The sequence below is a fragment of the Haliotis rufescens genome, unplaced genomic scaffold (assembly GCF_023055435.1).
Source record: "Haliotis rufescens isolate VD_foot unplaced genomic scaffold, xgHalRufe1.0.p SCAF_10, whole genome shotgun sequence".
Lineage (NCBI taxonomy): Eukaryota > Metazoa > Mollusca > Gastropoda > Lepetellida > Haliotidae > Haliotis > Haliotis rufescens.
The window spans coordinates 18,007,970-18,025,364 of NW_025963780.1; the positions used below are offsets into that span (position 1 = coordinate 18,007,970).

At 38.1% G+C, this 17,395-nt stretch overlaps 2 protein-coding genes across 2 annotated transcripts; both read right to left on the bottom strand.

Moving 5' to 3' along the window:
* Positions 1 to 1,489: 1,489 nt before the first annotated feature.
* LOC124110704 lies at positions 1,490 to 6,954 on the bottom strand. The gene is made up of 4 exons (XM_046470043.2): positions 6,817 to 6,954; positions 4,283 to 4,686; positions 3,339 to 3,438; positions 1,490 to 2,277 (listed from the first exon to the last, which is right to left on the bottom strand). Exons 2-4 carry the CDS (start codon positions 4,577 to 4,579, stop codon positions 1,661 to 1,663), a joined length of 1,014 nt encoding a protein of 337 aa, XP_046325999.2. The 5' UTR covers positions 4,580 to 4,686; positions 6,817 to 6,954; the 3' UTR covers positions 1,490 to 1,660.
* A 3,089-nt stretch (positions 6,955 to 10,043) lies between these two features.
* Positions 10,044 to 16,963, bottom strand: LOC124110701 (fibrinogen-like protein 1-like protein). The gene is made up of 3 exons (XM_046470040.2): positions 16,496 to 16,963; positions 12,568 to 12,667; positions 10,044 to 11,419 (listed from the first exon to the last, which is right to left on the bottom strand). The coding sequence occupies exons 1-3, from the start codon at positions 16,790 to 16,792 to the stop codon at positions 10,803 to 10,805; spliced, it is 1,014 nt and encodes a 337-aa protein (XP_046325996.2). The 5' UTR covers positions 16,793 to 16,963; the 3' UTR covers positions 10,044 to 10,802.
* Positions 16,964 to 17,395: the final 432 nt, after the last annotated feature.

Genomic DNA, 17,395 nt, shown 5'->3' on the forward strand with positions numbered 1-17,395 from the left:
TGAGTATTCAATTACCAATGGTTTGATATATTTGCATTGCGCTTATTCCAGTGTGTACCAAAACCACGGAAGTTTATCAAGCCGAAACTAACAGCAAAGCACAAAACTAAATACACATTGTGAATTGTTTGAAGTTTTGCATTTCACACATGTGTAGTTAATATATGTTATCTTTATAAACGTGTATGTTTGTTTGTCATTAATCACGTGAATTGATCAGCTGCTTCATGAACAGTCAAATTAAATTATTCATGTGATGCTTGGTGAGACTCAGTATTACAGCTGTCATACTATGTTTACTTTATTCCTTTTGTTTTGTTCATTGTTTTTTAAGGTTTATTGTGAGTTGTAATTCAACTGGGCTGAAGAATTTAAACGACCTAACATTGTATAAACTCTGTCTTCCATTTTGTGAATAATTTTACATGTAAGATGAAATATCGGGATACATACCCTATACTATAAGTTTGGTTTGTGCATGTTTTTGTCTCTTTGTTTGTTGTTTAACGCCGCACTCAGCAATATTACAACTTTATGACGACAGTCTATGAATAAACGAACCTGGACCATACCATCAAGTGGTTGACATCATGAGCATCGATCTACACAATTTGGATACGATCACATGCATCAATCAAGTCAGCGACTTAATAATACTGAATTCGGGTGTCCTTCACCTGCACCTCCAAACTGCAGCGTTCACTTTTGATTCTCTGAACACCCTGTCTTACGCGCTCATATTATCGGGAGCACGGGTAGCACGGTGATTCCTTTCGCTTAGAATACGCCCCGATTATGATCCGTAAGTATATCTATATCACACTCGTTCATATGGGCTACCAAAACTTGGGGCGTTCATGTCGCTTTACTTTGACACGCCGTGATGACGCAAATCCCGTCAAAGTCAGATCTTTTACTCAGATGCGAGACCTTTGACACTTTGACAGTCCCCATCTCAATGAAGGATACGTGGGCTCTTGAGCCAATCTGATTGTGGGTTCGAATCCAGGTTCGCCCCGATTATGTTTCTAGGTTTGTCAGCACCATTCCCGTACTCGTGGGTTTCTCGTCACCAAAGTAATGTGTGCTTTCAAAGTGTCATGAAATGGGGAAGAGTAGTCCTTCCTTTGAGATTTAAAAAAAACACTAGATAAAGAGAACAATCTTGAACGCAACGTTGAACCTATTTTCACCTCATCTTTCACACAACTCCCCACTGCCATTTGTGACGCCTAAGCGTATTTTCACTTTTTAATACAGGCCATGTAATTTATTAACACCTAGACACAAAACATGATTTCCCTATTTTTTTATGGTCAATTTATTTGCTTCAACACAGCAAAAAAAATGAATAAATTCAGTTTAGCTAATGTTCTATTACCATTCCACATTTATCTTCGAATTCTTCCAACGCTATCCTTTTTGACTTGGCACGTGGATCCCGTTTATTATTTTATATTTTTTTGTGTTCTAATGATGATATGTTCATAGTGATAATACAAATGATTTTCCATGAAATCAAACAAAACGAATGTTTCGCTACAATTACTCATATTTGTGTGACCATGAGTTTAAATTTATAGTTTTCTGCCTTGGTCACTGAAAACCACCCTTTCTTTCTTTCCATGACCACATAGCTAATTCCTTCGAAACGGCAGTGTCAATAATATCGCATCAACTTAAAGGAGAATATAAATGTTGGTGCATTTCTAACAGTAGAAGATGTGTCTGGCCACCTCGCTCTGTTAACCGCCGGATCATACGCCAACACAGGCCCGCAGTTGGCGTCATACCACCACCCTGCCCCGTAGCGCGCCGCACACCCATACGGATCCTTGTCGAACGTGCTGAAGGGGAGACCAACAAGGCTCCCTGACCCAATAGAAGGAATGGCGGCAAACCCGTCAGCATAGTTGCTCAGGTCTTCTCGAAAGGTACTATAATTGAAAGAGTAGCCTTCAGCTTCGCTACTGACGTTAAAGTCATCATAGACAACCTCTAAGCCGGTGAAAAGGTTCAGTTTGATCGTCAGCCTGTACTCCCCTTGTCTTGTCAGGGCGTGCATTGTCTCGAGCCCCATCCACGAGCCGCCACCAACCAGAAAGCCAACTTTGTATTGCTCATATGTTTTGTTTAGATCACCTGGTGCTATTTGTCCATGGAAATATCCAACAAGGCTGTTTTGCTGTTGCTGACAGATAACAAGAACAGCTGTGTGGTAGTTCTTTGGTTGAATTGTCATGGCGGTAGTCTGGGAATTTTCTAATTCTATACAATCTGAAAAGAAAAAAACCTGTTAGAAATAATACATGATAAATACTGTATGGCGATTCGTTCGTGTTGTCATCATTCTTTGATCTTGTGGTCCAAGCATTAAATGGATCTCAGCCTTAGGTTTACCTGGCAACCCTTCCAGATTTGATTGAAGTCACTCAAAAACAACTTGCTTGTGAATAAACCCAAATAGTTTTGTGCATATCTGCAGAGAATGATTATCCTAACTCTATACAGACATTGTCTAAGCTTCGTAAAGGTTACAAATTGCAACATCAAGATCCAGCCGGAAAATAGTCGCCTAGCCTTCCTGTAAACGGATCAAGGTGAATCAATAAATTTCCTGCTTTGATATCCTGGAAGATAGTGAGTGAGTATGGTTTCACGCCGATTTTAGCAATATTCCAGCAATGTCACGGCGGGGGAACCAGAAATGGGCTTCACCCATTGTACCCGCGTGGAGAATCGAGCCCGGGTCTTCGGCGTGACGAGCGAACGCTTTAACCACATATCAAGCAGTTGAAGGTAAGTTTGTGAAGCATTTGATGCCAGCGGTCGATACATTAATTTCCACATTTACTGCACTCTATGACTGAATAGACAAATAAATGGCATATTATATACTTTGAATAAAATTAGCTCGAACTGCAAATTTCCTACAGCCTAATCATCCTTGAAAATGAACATAAAACAAATCGAAACTGTTCGTGAAATTATGTATCTATTATTAATGTCAATATCACAAGACAATGAAATCAATCATTATGTTTATCGTCACAATGTTATATTCACTCGGTCACTGGGCTTCTGTTGGTTTTCTCAGTAGCCGAAGAAAGATGACTCATCTGTTTAAATCCATCAAATCAAAAAAGTAATATCAAAATCTGATATTTTTGTACTGACAAAGTTTTTTTTCGCTCTGGAAATAAATAAAAATAACTGAAACAAAAAATAACTGAAACACCATTTTTCAGACGAACTACTCTGATTTAAAGTTATAGACGTTCCATAACTATTGTGTAACAAAGAACAATTTACCATACAGTAATCAAAGATCGACTTACCGTAGCGATATCTCTGACAGAAAGTATCATACCAGAGGGTAGTGCAGGTACAGCTGTACCCATCAGGATTCAGAGTGCCACCATTTTCACACGGGTTCACCTTTTTAAAAATATATTAAATGTAAACATCATCAAGAACAATATCCGTAAAACATAGCATGTGATGTCGAGCAGATACTCCGCCCATTGTGTATTTGTTGTTTCATTGTTTATATGTTGTGTATTAATTGTTCTGGAATGTGTTGTTGTCCCCCCCCTACAAGAGCTTGAAACGCCACAACTAAAAGAAGAATAGAAATGTTGGTGACAGTATTTCAGTGGTATTTCTAACATCGGTAGATCTAGAGGTGCCACCTTTCTTGTTTAAATGTCGTGGGTAATATGGTTTTCTATTTAATGGCATCACAGAACCAAATGCCGGATTGACACGAACATAGAACGAGTAGTCTGTGTACATGCAATGCCAGGATTTGCACAACAAAGCATATATGAACCAAGTTTCTGCTATTCTTTCAAATTTCGCTGATATTACGATTTTCTAGTTTACTGGCACCAAAAGACGGATAGTAAACGTTTGAAACAAACGCAAAAAGAGTAGGTCATGCATGCACTGATCGGATTTGCACATGTAGACAGGTATGAACCAGTTTTCGTCGTGTATTTCAAATGTCAATGGCGTTATGATTCTCTATTTTACTGGAATGTAATTATCAGTTGTTGAAAAGAGTTGACAAACAGCACTGACAAAATTATGATCATTCTTCATACCATGCTATGACGAGGAGGTATAATATACTTCTTAACTTTAATTTCCATCATATCACACAATTTAATGTTATTATATATATGCAGACCTGAAAATATATCGCAAAATTGTGTAATATAAACGGTCGCCTTTATAAGGATGGACTGTTGTAAAGTATAAATCTAATGTTAACACTCACGATTTTATAAGACGAACACTTTTCATTGACTTGTAAAACATCACAGTCTCCAAAAGGCCAATCAGAACCCAGAGAACATAAATTGGTACCATCCTCTCCCTGGCAAATATGTCCTGATTTGCATTCAGAATGTTCCAGGCACTTGGCTCCACACTGAATTAGGCTGGTGACAGGGACGTCGAGCAACGTGGTGTTCACTGACTCTCTCTGAGAACACGCGAAGTATTTCTGCTGGGTAATCTGTTGACCCCTCACTAGGACCAGCAGGGACAATTGGAACAACAGGACGAGCAACATCACAACTGTAGGCCAATCAATGTGAATATCTGGAAAGAAGTCTAGTATCTCCACATTTCTCCACTTTTGCCACCGTTGCCTTTAACATGTTTCTGCACGGAAATGTGCTGCAAATATATTTTAAAAAATGATGACTCATTATTTAGATAGAATGAGGTCGCAGATATATTTCAGTAACAAATGGTCACAATTCAATCTAATTACATAAATGAGAACTATATCTCTCCTCTGGTCACCCTAATGAGATACAGCTAAGTAAAGAGAGTATTCAATCTGAGAGAAATCCGGTCTTCATAGGACATCCATTCTCTGTGCATCCGTCAATACCTCACTTTAAGGATTTACCATTCCCTACAGCCACAAACAAGGCGCAGCAGCCTTGCCAGCTCAGACAAAACCTTCTTTGATTTGTTTCGTGTCCTCATGACCTTAAGAAGAAAGGAAGTCGCTTGTCGAAAAGAATGTTTCTATTCTGTATCAAAGGTTTTTTCAGGGGTTTTCAATAGACAATCCATCAAGAAACCTTTACAATCAGCCGTGCAGAATATAAGGGGAGAGGTTATGATCTCCAGTCGAAGAACATAATGGGAAGAACCGGATCTCGGCTAAGTGTCATGTTTTTAGTAATAAGTTGGACATAAAGTACGTTCTATCAGGTAATTGTTTATTTGCGAATTCTTAATGGATAATCAATTCAATCATTTTTTTAAATTTCCATGGGAAACGTACCTGTGCAATAAGTGTACACGTTCTTTATTTTTCCTCTTATGCGCAGCCTTATCTCGTCTTTTCCATTTTGTCACCAAAACGAAATGTATTGAAAGATGCACCCTCAATTACCCAGGGTACCATTCCTCCATTCCTTTATGCTTGCGGGTTTGCTTGTTTGTTGTTTAACGCCGCACTCAGCAATATCCGAGCTATATGACGGCCGTCTGTAAATAATCAAGTCTGGACCAGACAATCCAGTGATTGATATCATGACCATCGATCTACACAATTAGGATACGATGACATGCATCAACCAAGTCAGCGAGCCTGATCACTCGAACCCGATAGTCGCCTCTTTGGTTAATGAAGACCTATTCTCTTCCGGGATCTTCACGGGTTCCATTCCTTTATAATAAATATGTATACCATAATGGATTTGACATATTATAATACGCTGGATATTCGAGTATTTTAATGATGATTTAGACAAGACACCGCTTTAAAACAAAATCATCTTTGTATTCGAAATAATTGATATTTGTGGATGTAACATAATCCGAAGCTTATTGCTCGATTTTAGTCAAAGAAAGACGAAACGGCAGAATAGGTTCAGGAAAGGAAACATAACTCTTCCCAGAAAATGCTGACAATCTTGACATTCACAGGAAATTGGGCCCACTCAGCTTATTTTGCTGGCAATATAATTCCCCGGTTTCCAATAGAGTAGTTATATTGCATAGATTCAGTGAAACCGTGCAACGACACACCCTACAGCATGTGCAGTTCCTATAACATGAAGGCCGTTTTTTAACACACTGCCAGATTATTTCAAAGATGAATATACTGTTTGCAATGTAGAACTACGTTATATAGAGAATCTCACCCAAGTGTCTTTTGATATCAAATATATCAACACGAGTTGATAAAAGTGGAAAAATTCCGAGGCTTGCCGAGGATTTTTGCCACTTTTATCAACGAGTGTTGATATATTTGATATCAAAAGACACGAGGGTGAGATTTTATTTATCATCCAACATCATTTTTTCAACCTTTCAATTTGTAGACAGTAATTAGCAGTGTCTTCAGTGTAAAAAGTACTGCAACAGCTTCGGTAGCAGAGCCATTAGTGATGTAATTTGATTGTGACGTCATGGTAACCAGTGACGTCACAATGGTCTGCAAAGCATTGTGATGTAATTTCATTGATCTCATCCAAGCGATATCTCCTGTGGGAGCCAGTTTTGGATGATAAATGTAGATTTAACACCGTAAAATTGAATATGGAACCGAACGATCAGAAATTTAGTACGCACTTCATTTTTGCAAAAGCAAACGGAAATATTTTTTAGGGAATTTCAAAAATGGTTACTGTCAGCATCATTGCTTTACCTGGAATGTTTCTGGGGATAGAAAAAACATAATACAATTCTAAACGTCTAAATGAAATAGAGAAAGAGAATTCAATGAAACGATAACTCGTTCGTTTTTCAAAAAGTAAAACCAATTAATTCAACCTACACACTCACCTTAATATTTGATGAATTTGTAAAACCACGAGGCTAAGCCAAACGTGATTAAAGCTCACTTTCGCTTATGATGAAGTGTCACAGACATAGTGGCGTTTTTTCTCACATGCCAAAAGGTCCTGAGGTTGTGGCGTGAATGTCTCCCATACAAACAACAAGCCCTGAAGTTGTAGCGTGACTGGCCCACAACAGCAGAAGTCCCTAAGTGGATGCCATCGATTTCGCATAATGTGTTCATTTACTTCACAGGAGCAAAAAACATTATTTGTTTCTTATTATTAATAATCGATTTAATTTCATAGTTGGAAGTAAACACGTACGCGTACAAACACTTGCTTCATACTTAGGCTATTATAAAGTAGAGGTTTAATTACTAAAATACTACTTATAAAGTTGCAATCACGGTGGTCACTGCGAACGTATTATTCTTTGGTAGTGTAAACAAAATGTTCCGAAATGCTTCGTTTCCGTCTTTGAATCATGCGCATTAGGTAAGCAAAGATGTTTTACTGATATCTTTGCTATTCCATAAACAGTACATGGCATGGGGAAAAGACTGAGGTATTTCAGACCTTTTGTATTCTCTGAAATTTGGGAAAGAAATATGATGACAAAGAATACATCAATGAAGATATTTGCTGTACTGTATTCAATATTTATTTCCCTTCCCGAGAATTAATATGTAGGTGCATTACATACGTTTTACAGGAATCATCTCTGTATCCCTCATCTCACTTGTAGGGAACATAAATATGATCTTCGGATCCGTACGGTTACCCAGTATACAACTAGGTCATTGCCATTTCATTATGCCGACTTGCAACTCACTCTGTGAAGTAACTGAAAAATTATTGAAAGCTTACTCACTTGATGTTGGTCGGTACATGCTTTGGATATTGCTTCCACTGGTTCTAGTAGATAGGTAAATAACTAATTTGATGGTGTGTATCCATACGCAGTGCCAATTATCACTTCACATAAAGGGCCAAGTGACAAGTATCCAGCATGTCCCTATGGCACCCCATCACCTAACGTCATACATCCGAAGTCTCTTCGTCTTCACTTCATGCATTGATTTGAATAATGAAGTGCTATTTATTTTACTTTTAAAACGCAACTATCTCATCTCACAAGCATTATGCTGTTAATGAAACGTTGCAAAACGCAACGACAAGCACTAAGACGTCGTGTCGCCACTGAAATGATGCGTAGAGGCACTGGTTCGCGTAATGTTGCCAACGTTTGGTACTCTGGTACAATGTTGCAACGTTACGTAATTAATGGCAGAGTCCAGAAACAACATGGCGGAGGTCATACAAGGTCGACAACATTGGCTCATGACCTGACCACCATGCTCAATCAGAGAGACCGACCCAGATCATCGACAGGAGGGGACGGATTATACCGTGCATGCCAGTTGTGGCGTCGGCTACGGCCAAAGAGTTCTGTCACATGATTACCACATTTTAACCTGCAACAGAAAACCTGGTTGCTATCGTCAGAACTTCCCCCCTGAATTTTGTCTTTCGTTGTCCCACTGAACTGCCATCCAAGGAAAATGCGTTTTTTTGTGGACACTAGGCAAACAGCAACGCAACAAAGTAATGACTCCCACTAATATATTATCAATGCACTTGATATCATAAGAGCTCATTGCTGTCACAAAATTTTTTTTTTATCTCGTCCACGGTCACGGGTGGGCAGCCTAGTGTGTTACCCGCCACGCCATAGGCACCTCTGTGATTCCCAAATGGGTCAGTGTTTGAACACCTTGGAGGTTTTGTGGGATGGGACTAGAGCATTAGCTATATGATGACGCCTTGTGGCTGATAACATGAATACGTTCACAGTGTGTTATTTTGATTTACCAAACACCCTATCTTTTCCTATTCGAACGGAATTTCATCCAAATCGTTCAGTTATAGGAACGTGTTGCAGAACGTAGACTTGTCAGCTCACGATGTCAATACCACTAAAAGTGGCTGCCAAGAATCATCATACTGCAACCAAGCTGTTGGTCATATAATCACAGGTGACTTGTCTACTGTTGACAATAATTACTCAGAAATATCCTGAGCAGACTCCGATAAATCACACCTTTATAATCATAATGGATGCTGCCGAAGTATATGCCAAAAAATGGGCCAAAAGAGAAGAGGAACCTAACGAATGTCTTCTTTCGGAGTGGGCTAAATTCGTACGTGATGTTGTGATTGGTAGAATTCACAAACTGAAAAAGAAGAATCAGAATTGGAATAACCTCATTCTATCCAAGCCAGCTTTCATCCAAAGTCTGAATGCCCTACATGAATAGGTTGTAGTTGTTCCAAATGACAAGGCCTAAAATAGCATAACCATTACATGTAATCACCACTACATTAATAGTTTGATCAAAGAACTTGGTATAAGTGACATATCAAATAATGCCACATATAAGGTTGAGGAAGAAATCTGACAAAGCCATGCATCAGTACTATCAACGTTTGGCTTAAAAGTATTTGAGACAAGTGGAATTAATACCATGTGGATTCTCAAAAACGCTTGACATTTTATAATCTCAGAAAAGAACCAAGTTCGCGTCTTTTTCACCATTTGCTTTTTCAACTTTGTACATCACTATTCCACATGGCAAACAAAGGAAAACTTCAATCCGTTCCAAGGAACCTTTGTTACAAAACCTGGTGACGATAGATACAGTTTCATATCTATCTTCAGACGTTTACTATCTGAAGTTTACTGTGAAAAAAATATGTGAAGTACTAGACCGCCTCATTGATAACATCAATGGACAATTTTGCGGTAAGACATTTAGGCAAGAAGGAGTCACCATAGGCAAAGTACTCTCCATTCTTGCTGCTCTGTTTCTGCATATGAATCGGAATTTCTGCTCGAATTGGCAAAGTCAAAACACATGACTTTTGCCAAGAAGTTTAAATCAAGCTTCAGGTGTATCGATGGAACGTGGAACACAACTCATTGACAGTACAGAATGTGGATACATGTATTTCAGCTGAATGCTGTTAGGACTGAAGCTTCATGCTGGCAGGCACAAAAGTATGAATCCTTAACTACAGAACTGCTGTCAGATATTGTATTGTTCTCGTCACCAAGCATACCAAGCATATTGTTTCTCCCTGTAAACAAAACATTGATCGAAACTTGATTGCAATCAAGGTGTCATTTTTAACGCTTTATTTTTTCTTTTATAATCATGATCCATACACCATTCAAAGATCCAATAAAGCTGGATTAATTTCCGGACCAAACCAATTATGTCTCATCACCCTGAAAATAGTGTACATATGACGAGGAATCACAGTGCTTAAAGCGTTGTTTATGGTGCCGTAGACTCGCATTCGATTTCCCACCCGGACACAATGTGTGAGGCCCACTCCTGGACATTACTGGACAATTGCAAACATAAGAAACCCTCTAGTTTGTAATATTAAGAAAATGTTGTTTTTTTATGAAAACGTTGGGTTGGTGCTTCAAATAGTTGTGTTTCAACAAAATATGGCCTTATCTACCTGCTTCTCACAGTCGCGGTTCAATGTATCCTAACCAAAGTTACAAATATGTCATGAAATAATGTTTGTGAAAGAATTCTCTAATTAATAATTATTGTATAATATACCGTCATAGCTGATATCTTCTAACTCTGAATCTATTGAATAAGAAATACAATATAATGTCTGATAACTTTGTGTAAAAATTGTTCAACGTCCTGTAGATATTCAGGTAGTCTGGTGTTCCGACATCCTGTGTATAGAAAGGATGACCGCGAGCAGGATGTGCCGCTCAGAGGGAACGCCTTAGGATGAAATCACCCGAAGTATGGAGGAAACATCGTTAAGTTTGTGATGTCGAGAAGGTATTTCGTTCATGGGGTCTTTGTTGTTTCATTGTTATTATTTTGTGCATTCAATGTTCTGGAACAGTTATAACGATGTTGTATTTCTTTCCCCAAACAAGTACTAATTCCACAGTCAATAATATCGCATCAACTTAAAGGAGAATATAAATGTTGGTGCATTTCTGACAGCAGTAGATGTGTCTGGCCACCTCGCGCTTTTAACTGCCGGATCATACGCCAACACAGGTCCGCAGTTGGCGTCATACCACCACCCTGCCCCGTAGCGCGCCGCACACCCATACGGATCCTTGTCGAAAGTGCTGAAGGGGAGGCCGACAAGGCTCCCTGACCCAATAGAAGGAATGGCGGCAAACCCGTCAGCATAGTTGCTCAGGTCTTCTCGAAAGGTACTATAATTGAAAGAGTAGCCTTCAGCCTCGCTACTGACGTTAAAGTCATCATAGACAACCTCTAAGCCGGTGAAAAAGTTCAGTTTGATCGTCAGCCTGTACTCCCCTTGTCTTGTCAGGGCGTGCATTGTCTCGAGCCCCATCCACGAGCTTACACCAACCACAAAGTTGACTTTGTATTGCTCATATGTTTTGTTTAGATCACCTGGTGCTATTTGTCCAGGGAAATATCCAACAAGGGTGTTTTGCTGTTGCTGACAGACGACAAGAAGAGGTGTGTGGTAGTTCTTTGGTTGAATTTCTATGGCGTTAGACCCAGGATTTCCTAATTCTGTACAATCTGAAAAGAGAATACTCTTATAGATAAAGATTATAAATACTTTGTTGGAATTTATTCGTGTTGTCATCATGTGGTCCAAGAATTAAAGGGACGTTAGCCTTGGGTTAACTGGCAATCCTATTGAATTTCATAGAAGTCATTCAAAAGCATCTTTGTTTGTGTATTAACTTAAATATTGTTGTGTATATCTGTTTTGCCGAGAATAATTTTGCTAATTACATACTGACAATAGTCACTAAGTACAACATTCTCGCACAGAGAAGTTGAGCTTAGGCTCCATGCAAACGAATGACCGTGAATCAAAAGACCGTTAGTTTCCTGCTTCTGATTTTATGGACGTTAGATCACATGTCAAGCGGCTGAACTTAGGTTTGTGCAAATAATATTAGTCACTCGAACTCCTATCACCCATCATGGAATTCTAAGTCAACGTGATTTTGTTTCATAAGTTACCCCAAGGTTTCTAAAGATCAAGTTTTGATGATGTGAAAAAATCAGCCCAACAAATAAAAATTGAAATACCCCGGTCTTTGTCTTGGTGTTAAAGTAATCACTCTGTTAATTAGTTTTTATAGTTCACAGGGGGGCACTTTAGGTGAGAGGTCGTCACTTGCATTAATTTGCTGATGCAATAACTTCATTATCTACAGCATTCTATGAGTTATTAGAGTAATTATTACTTTGAATGATTTGAATAAAATTAGCTTGAACTGCAATTTCCCCACAGACCGTTCACCGTTTCAAATGAAACATAAAACAAATCAACACTGATCGTGAAATGATGTATCTATTTCTAATGTCAATCTTATAAGACAATGAAAATCAATGTTGATCATCAAAATGATACAGTCACTCGGTCACTTGGCGTTTGTTCATTCTTGTCTCTGTAGGCCATGGTTTGGGCAAACATAAATGACTCACTTGTTTAAATCCGGACAATCATTGTTATATAAAGGTATATCAAAAAGCGGATACTTTTATCCACAAGTTATTGTTAAGTTATTGACCGACCTGGAAAACAGATCGTTCAAACTGCATATTTCCAACAAATCCCATGCTGATGACAGTATTTGCATGGTCGTATATGACTCTGATGTAAAGTTATATACATGGTAGATTTGCCAAACAGTAATCACAGATCGACTTACCGTAGCGGTATCTCTGACAGAATGTATCACACCGGTATGCAGCGCAGGCGCAGCTGTACCCGTCAGGATTCAGAGTGCCACCATTTTCACACGGGTTCACCTTTTTAAAAATATTTTTTAATGTAAACATCATCAAGAACAATATCCGTAAAACATAACATGTGATGTCGAGCAGATATTCTGCCCATTGTGCCACCATTTTCACAGGGGTTCGCCTTTTACGAAATATCAAATGTACACGTACTTCATCAAGTGCAATATCCACAAAATGATATAAACATTGATTAAATATCGCAGAGAATATCATGGTTCTCCATTTACAGGACCAATGGTACAAAAAGCAGAATAAAATCATGAAATGACCGCATCTGCACAGCATTACAGATATGAACCAAGTTTTATCTATTATTTCAAATTTGTGTTGATGCTGTGATTCTATAGTACCAACAGCCGGATTATACACGCACCACATTGAAACTAACGCAAATAAGGTAGGATAAACACGCCCTGACGATAAAGAGATATGGGTAATTCTCAAAAAATGTCAGAATTTCAACTAAGCAAAAAACATCAAAATTGTCTTTTGTAAAATACCTTTTTCATTGACTCAGTACACAAAGTAACTTCTGAATAACAATGTTAAGCAAAATGACACCTTAATAATCAATGATGTCATAATTATGATAATTAATTAACACTGAATAGGAAAAATATGTCTGTCCTGTTACCATGTTAACAATTATATTTTCTGTAACAATATTTTTCAAAGTTCAACACAAATCATGTCAGTTCTTGTTTTTAAATGTATTCTTATATATTTCAATGAGTACAATTAAAAAGAGATTGGATACATTATTTTATGGACAGATTTGTCCAGCATTTGAGTCAAATGAAAACATTTGAATTCATTCAAATCCAATATGACAAACATACCCTGATTATTGCATCATTTATTTGACACATATTCTTCATTATATGATATATGTTTGAATTCAAATATGTTCTTCTGAAAAATTAAAAAAAATAATCAGTATATTTCTATTTTAAGTGCTGGTAACAGGACAGACAACGTAGTAACAGGACTGACATTTGAAAGTAACAGGACGGACAATCGGCTTTGATTGCAGATAACTATAACGTTCAGGAGTTTCAAGATTTTGAAATATCTGACAAATACAAAAAAAGTATGTGCAATTGATTACACCTGAACATATAAGGTGTAATTAACTGAATATTCTTGTATGTAATCTGAACTATAGAAACCGGTCGGTAACAGGACGGACAATTGAAAGAAACAGGACGGACAAACTTATGTTTGCAGTCAACTATCCTGTATCCAACTACTCTGACAAATAAGAAAATGTTCTGCTTATTTAATAGTATCTGATCATATGGATGTTATTAACTGAATGTTCTTCTATGTAATCTGAATGTAGGATACTGGTAGGTAACAGCACAGACGAAAGTAACGCCAAAGACAATAACTTTTGCATTTTGGGTTAATCCCGATATTACAAAGAATTTAAATTGATTTAAACTTACACTAAATAGTCATATGACAGTTTTTGTCATGAAGCAACAACATAATAACCAATTTTATCCATGTCAAAAATCAACATAATCTGGAGAAAAAAACTTGTCAGAAGATTTCCTGTTGAAGCCGAATTCTTTTGCAATTGTATTCGCAAATACTGAAATAAACGGTCTGAATGGGTGAATAATAATTTCCTTAAAAGTACAATTCACTTGTATCTATGATTATTTGATTAGTGCCAGAATTAAAGGATGCCTTTCATTCACCCACAAACCACAGGCTGTTTATTGTTTCTTGTTTTATCTTATCTGTAATAGCTTCCCGGTAAAAAATTTCAACACTGAAGTGGGAAGCAGTGCCTTCAATCTTCTTTCGTTCAGGAATGATGGTAATAATGTCCTCGTGCTTGTATCAGCATTTGTCCAGCAGAAGTCTTGGCCAGAAAAATCATTTTTGATCCCATTTTTTGCCAGGCTTGTGCATGCATTCCACATATATATCATAGGTAGAAACATCTGTGTATCCAGGATATGGAAAACCATCATATAACACAACAACACATTTTCCAAGACACTCTTCTGTATCATCTGGAACGGATAGTAAAATGTCACTCTCACTTTTCTCAACCTCACCCCTCTCCACCACACCACCTGTCTTCTCCACACTTTTCTCAACCTCACCCTTCTCCACCACACCACCTGTCTTCTCCACACTTTTCTCAACCTCACCCTTCTCCACCACACCGCCTGTCTTCTCCACACTTTTCTCAACCTCACCCTTTTCCACCACACCACCTGTCTTCTCCACACCTTTCTCAACCTCACCCTTCTCCACCACACCACCTGTCTTCTCCACACTTTTCTCAACCTCACCCTTCTCCACCACACCACCTGTCTTCTCCACACTTTTCTCAACCTCACCCTTCTTCAAAAGGAATTATTTGAGTTATTATGGTAATTATATTATTGATTGGTTAAACAAGGAAAGACAGTTTAAGATGATGATAAGTCTGTGCTGTTACCACCAGTGTCTGTCCTGTTACATGTTTGAAGGTAACAGCACAGACAGTAACAGCATAGACAAATTGACATTAATTACAGTTTTTTTTAAATGAGACCTCCCTTGAAATGTTGAGACCACATGACATTGTGAACAGTTCATATTTTCTAATATTCTGGAAAAATGGTTTTAGAAAAAAATATTTGTTTTGGCAAAAATAAGCAGTAACAGCATAGACATACGAAAAGGGTATTCATGATAGGAATAAACTTCCCTGTCAAGCAGAATTATCCAAGGTCTTCTCTCACTTGAAGGACACTGCTGCCATGATAGCACAGGAAGTAAGCTGTATTTCTGTTATTTTGAATTATGGGAATCTTGAAGGATTATTTATTTTTCAGTTTTGATCCATTCTGGTAACAGGACAGACACTTTTTTATGTACCAGTGTTTCTTACCAAAAACCAATATAAATAAAAGTGTGTATCTTTAAAAGATAATTTTATTCCATGAGTTAGAAAGGTAATGTACAATATATAAACATTTTTTACAATATATTTTTAATTTTTAGCAACATTTTTTTAGCTCAATTTAACCGCAATTAAGCAGTTTTAATTAAAATAAAATACATAATAAGAATTACTGAAACCTAACTTTCAGACACCATGGTATGTTCTACGAAAAACACTTGTGTTTAAACATATCTAAAATAAATATTTTAATTATTATTCAACTCGGACTAAAAATCTCACTTTTTTTTAGAATGACCCATATATGACCCAATACTTTGAAATCATTTAAAATTTTACTGGCGTTATGATTCTCTATTGTACTGGAATGTAATAATTAGTGGTTGGAAAACGTACTGAGGCAATTGTGATCAATTTGATACCGTACCACAACAAGGAGGTGTAATATATCATTCAGCTTTAATTGGGATTTTTCCATCTAACCACATATGTGAGTTGAGGTGGGTTTAACGTCGCGTTCAAGATTATTGCACTTATATGGCGACGTGCATGCACGTGTGTGTGTGGCTGCTTGTACTCGTTCGGACTGATGCCGATTTATAGTGCTAGCCCACTGAGATACCATGCCGCAGTTTAACATGAATACCCCACGCAGACACAGTATACTGACTCCGAGCCGACCAGTCATTGTTTTAATGCCGAGCGCCAGACAGGGTAACAACAAGTACCATCTTTTAACGTCTTTTGGTATGACGCGGCCGGGGATCGTACCCCGGACCTTCCGCTCTCGGGGCGGACGCTTTACCTCTAGTCCACGGAGGCGGTCTAACCACATATGTACATGTAGACATGATTAAATACCATGCTTACGGTCGCCTTTATATGGATGCATTGTTGTAAAGTAAGATTATAATTTTAATACTCACGATTTTAAAAGACGAACACTTTTCATTGGCTGGCAAAACATCACAGTCTCCAAGCGGCCAATCAGAACCCAGAGAACACACATTGGTATCATCCTCTCCCTTGCAAAAGTGCCCTGATTTGCACTGAGAATGTTCCAGGCACTTTGCCATACACTGCATTCGTCTGGTGACAGGGACGTCGAGCAACGTGGTGTTCACTGACTCTCTCTGAGAACACGCGAAATATTTCTGCTGGGTAATCTGTTGACCCCTCACTAGGACCAGCAGGGACAAGTGGAACAACAGGACGAGCAACATCACAACTGCAGGCCAATCAGTGTAAATGTGTTCCTCAAATCAGTTGTGTTTAATCAATATGGTTATGTCCAACCGATATATGTGCATCTCATCAGTATGGCTGTGTCCGATCAGTGTGAATGGATCCATTCTTTGAGACTGTGTCTGACCACTTTTGCCACCGTTGCTCTCTTGTTTCTTTACCGAAAATTGCTGCAAATATAAACAATGATGGCCCATTACTCAACCAGAATGATGTCGCAAAGCTAATTCAGTTACGTTGATGGTCAAAACTCAATCTTATTACTTAAATTTCTTTTCAGCTAACCCTCTTTATTGTGAATCCATTGATACCCAGTATGTACTATTCCCCATGGAAACAAACAAACCGAATGAGGTGCCAGCTAAGACTGAGCCGTTATTGATTTGTTCGTTTAGTCATGGCCTTACGAAGAAAGGAAGTCGACAATGTAATGAAAGTTGCATCCTCGATTATCCGGTTTATTATATTTCTGTTTATATATAATTATGTATGCCATAAAGGAAATGAGATAGTATTATGCACTGGATAGTCGATTACGTGAAAGGTACAACGTGCGTATTCAATCAATATCATATCTGTAT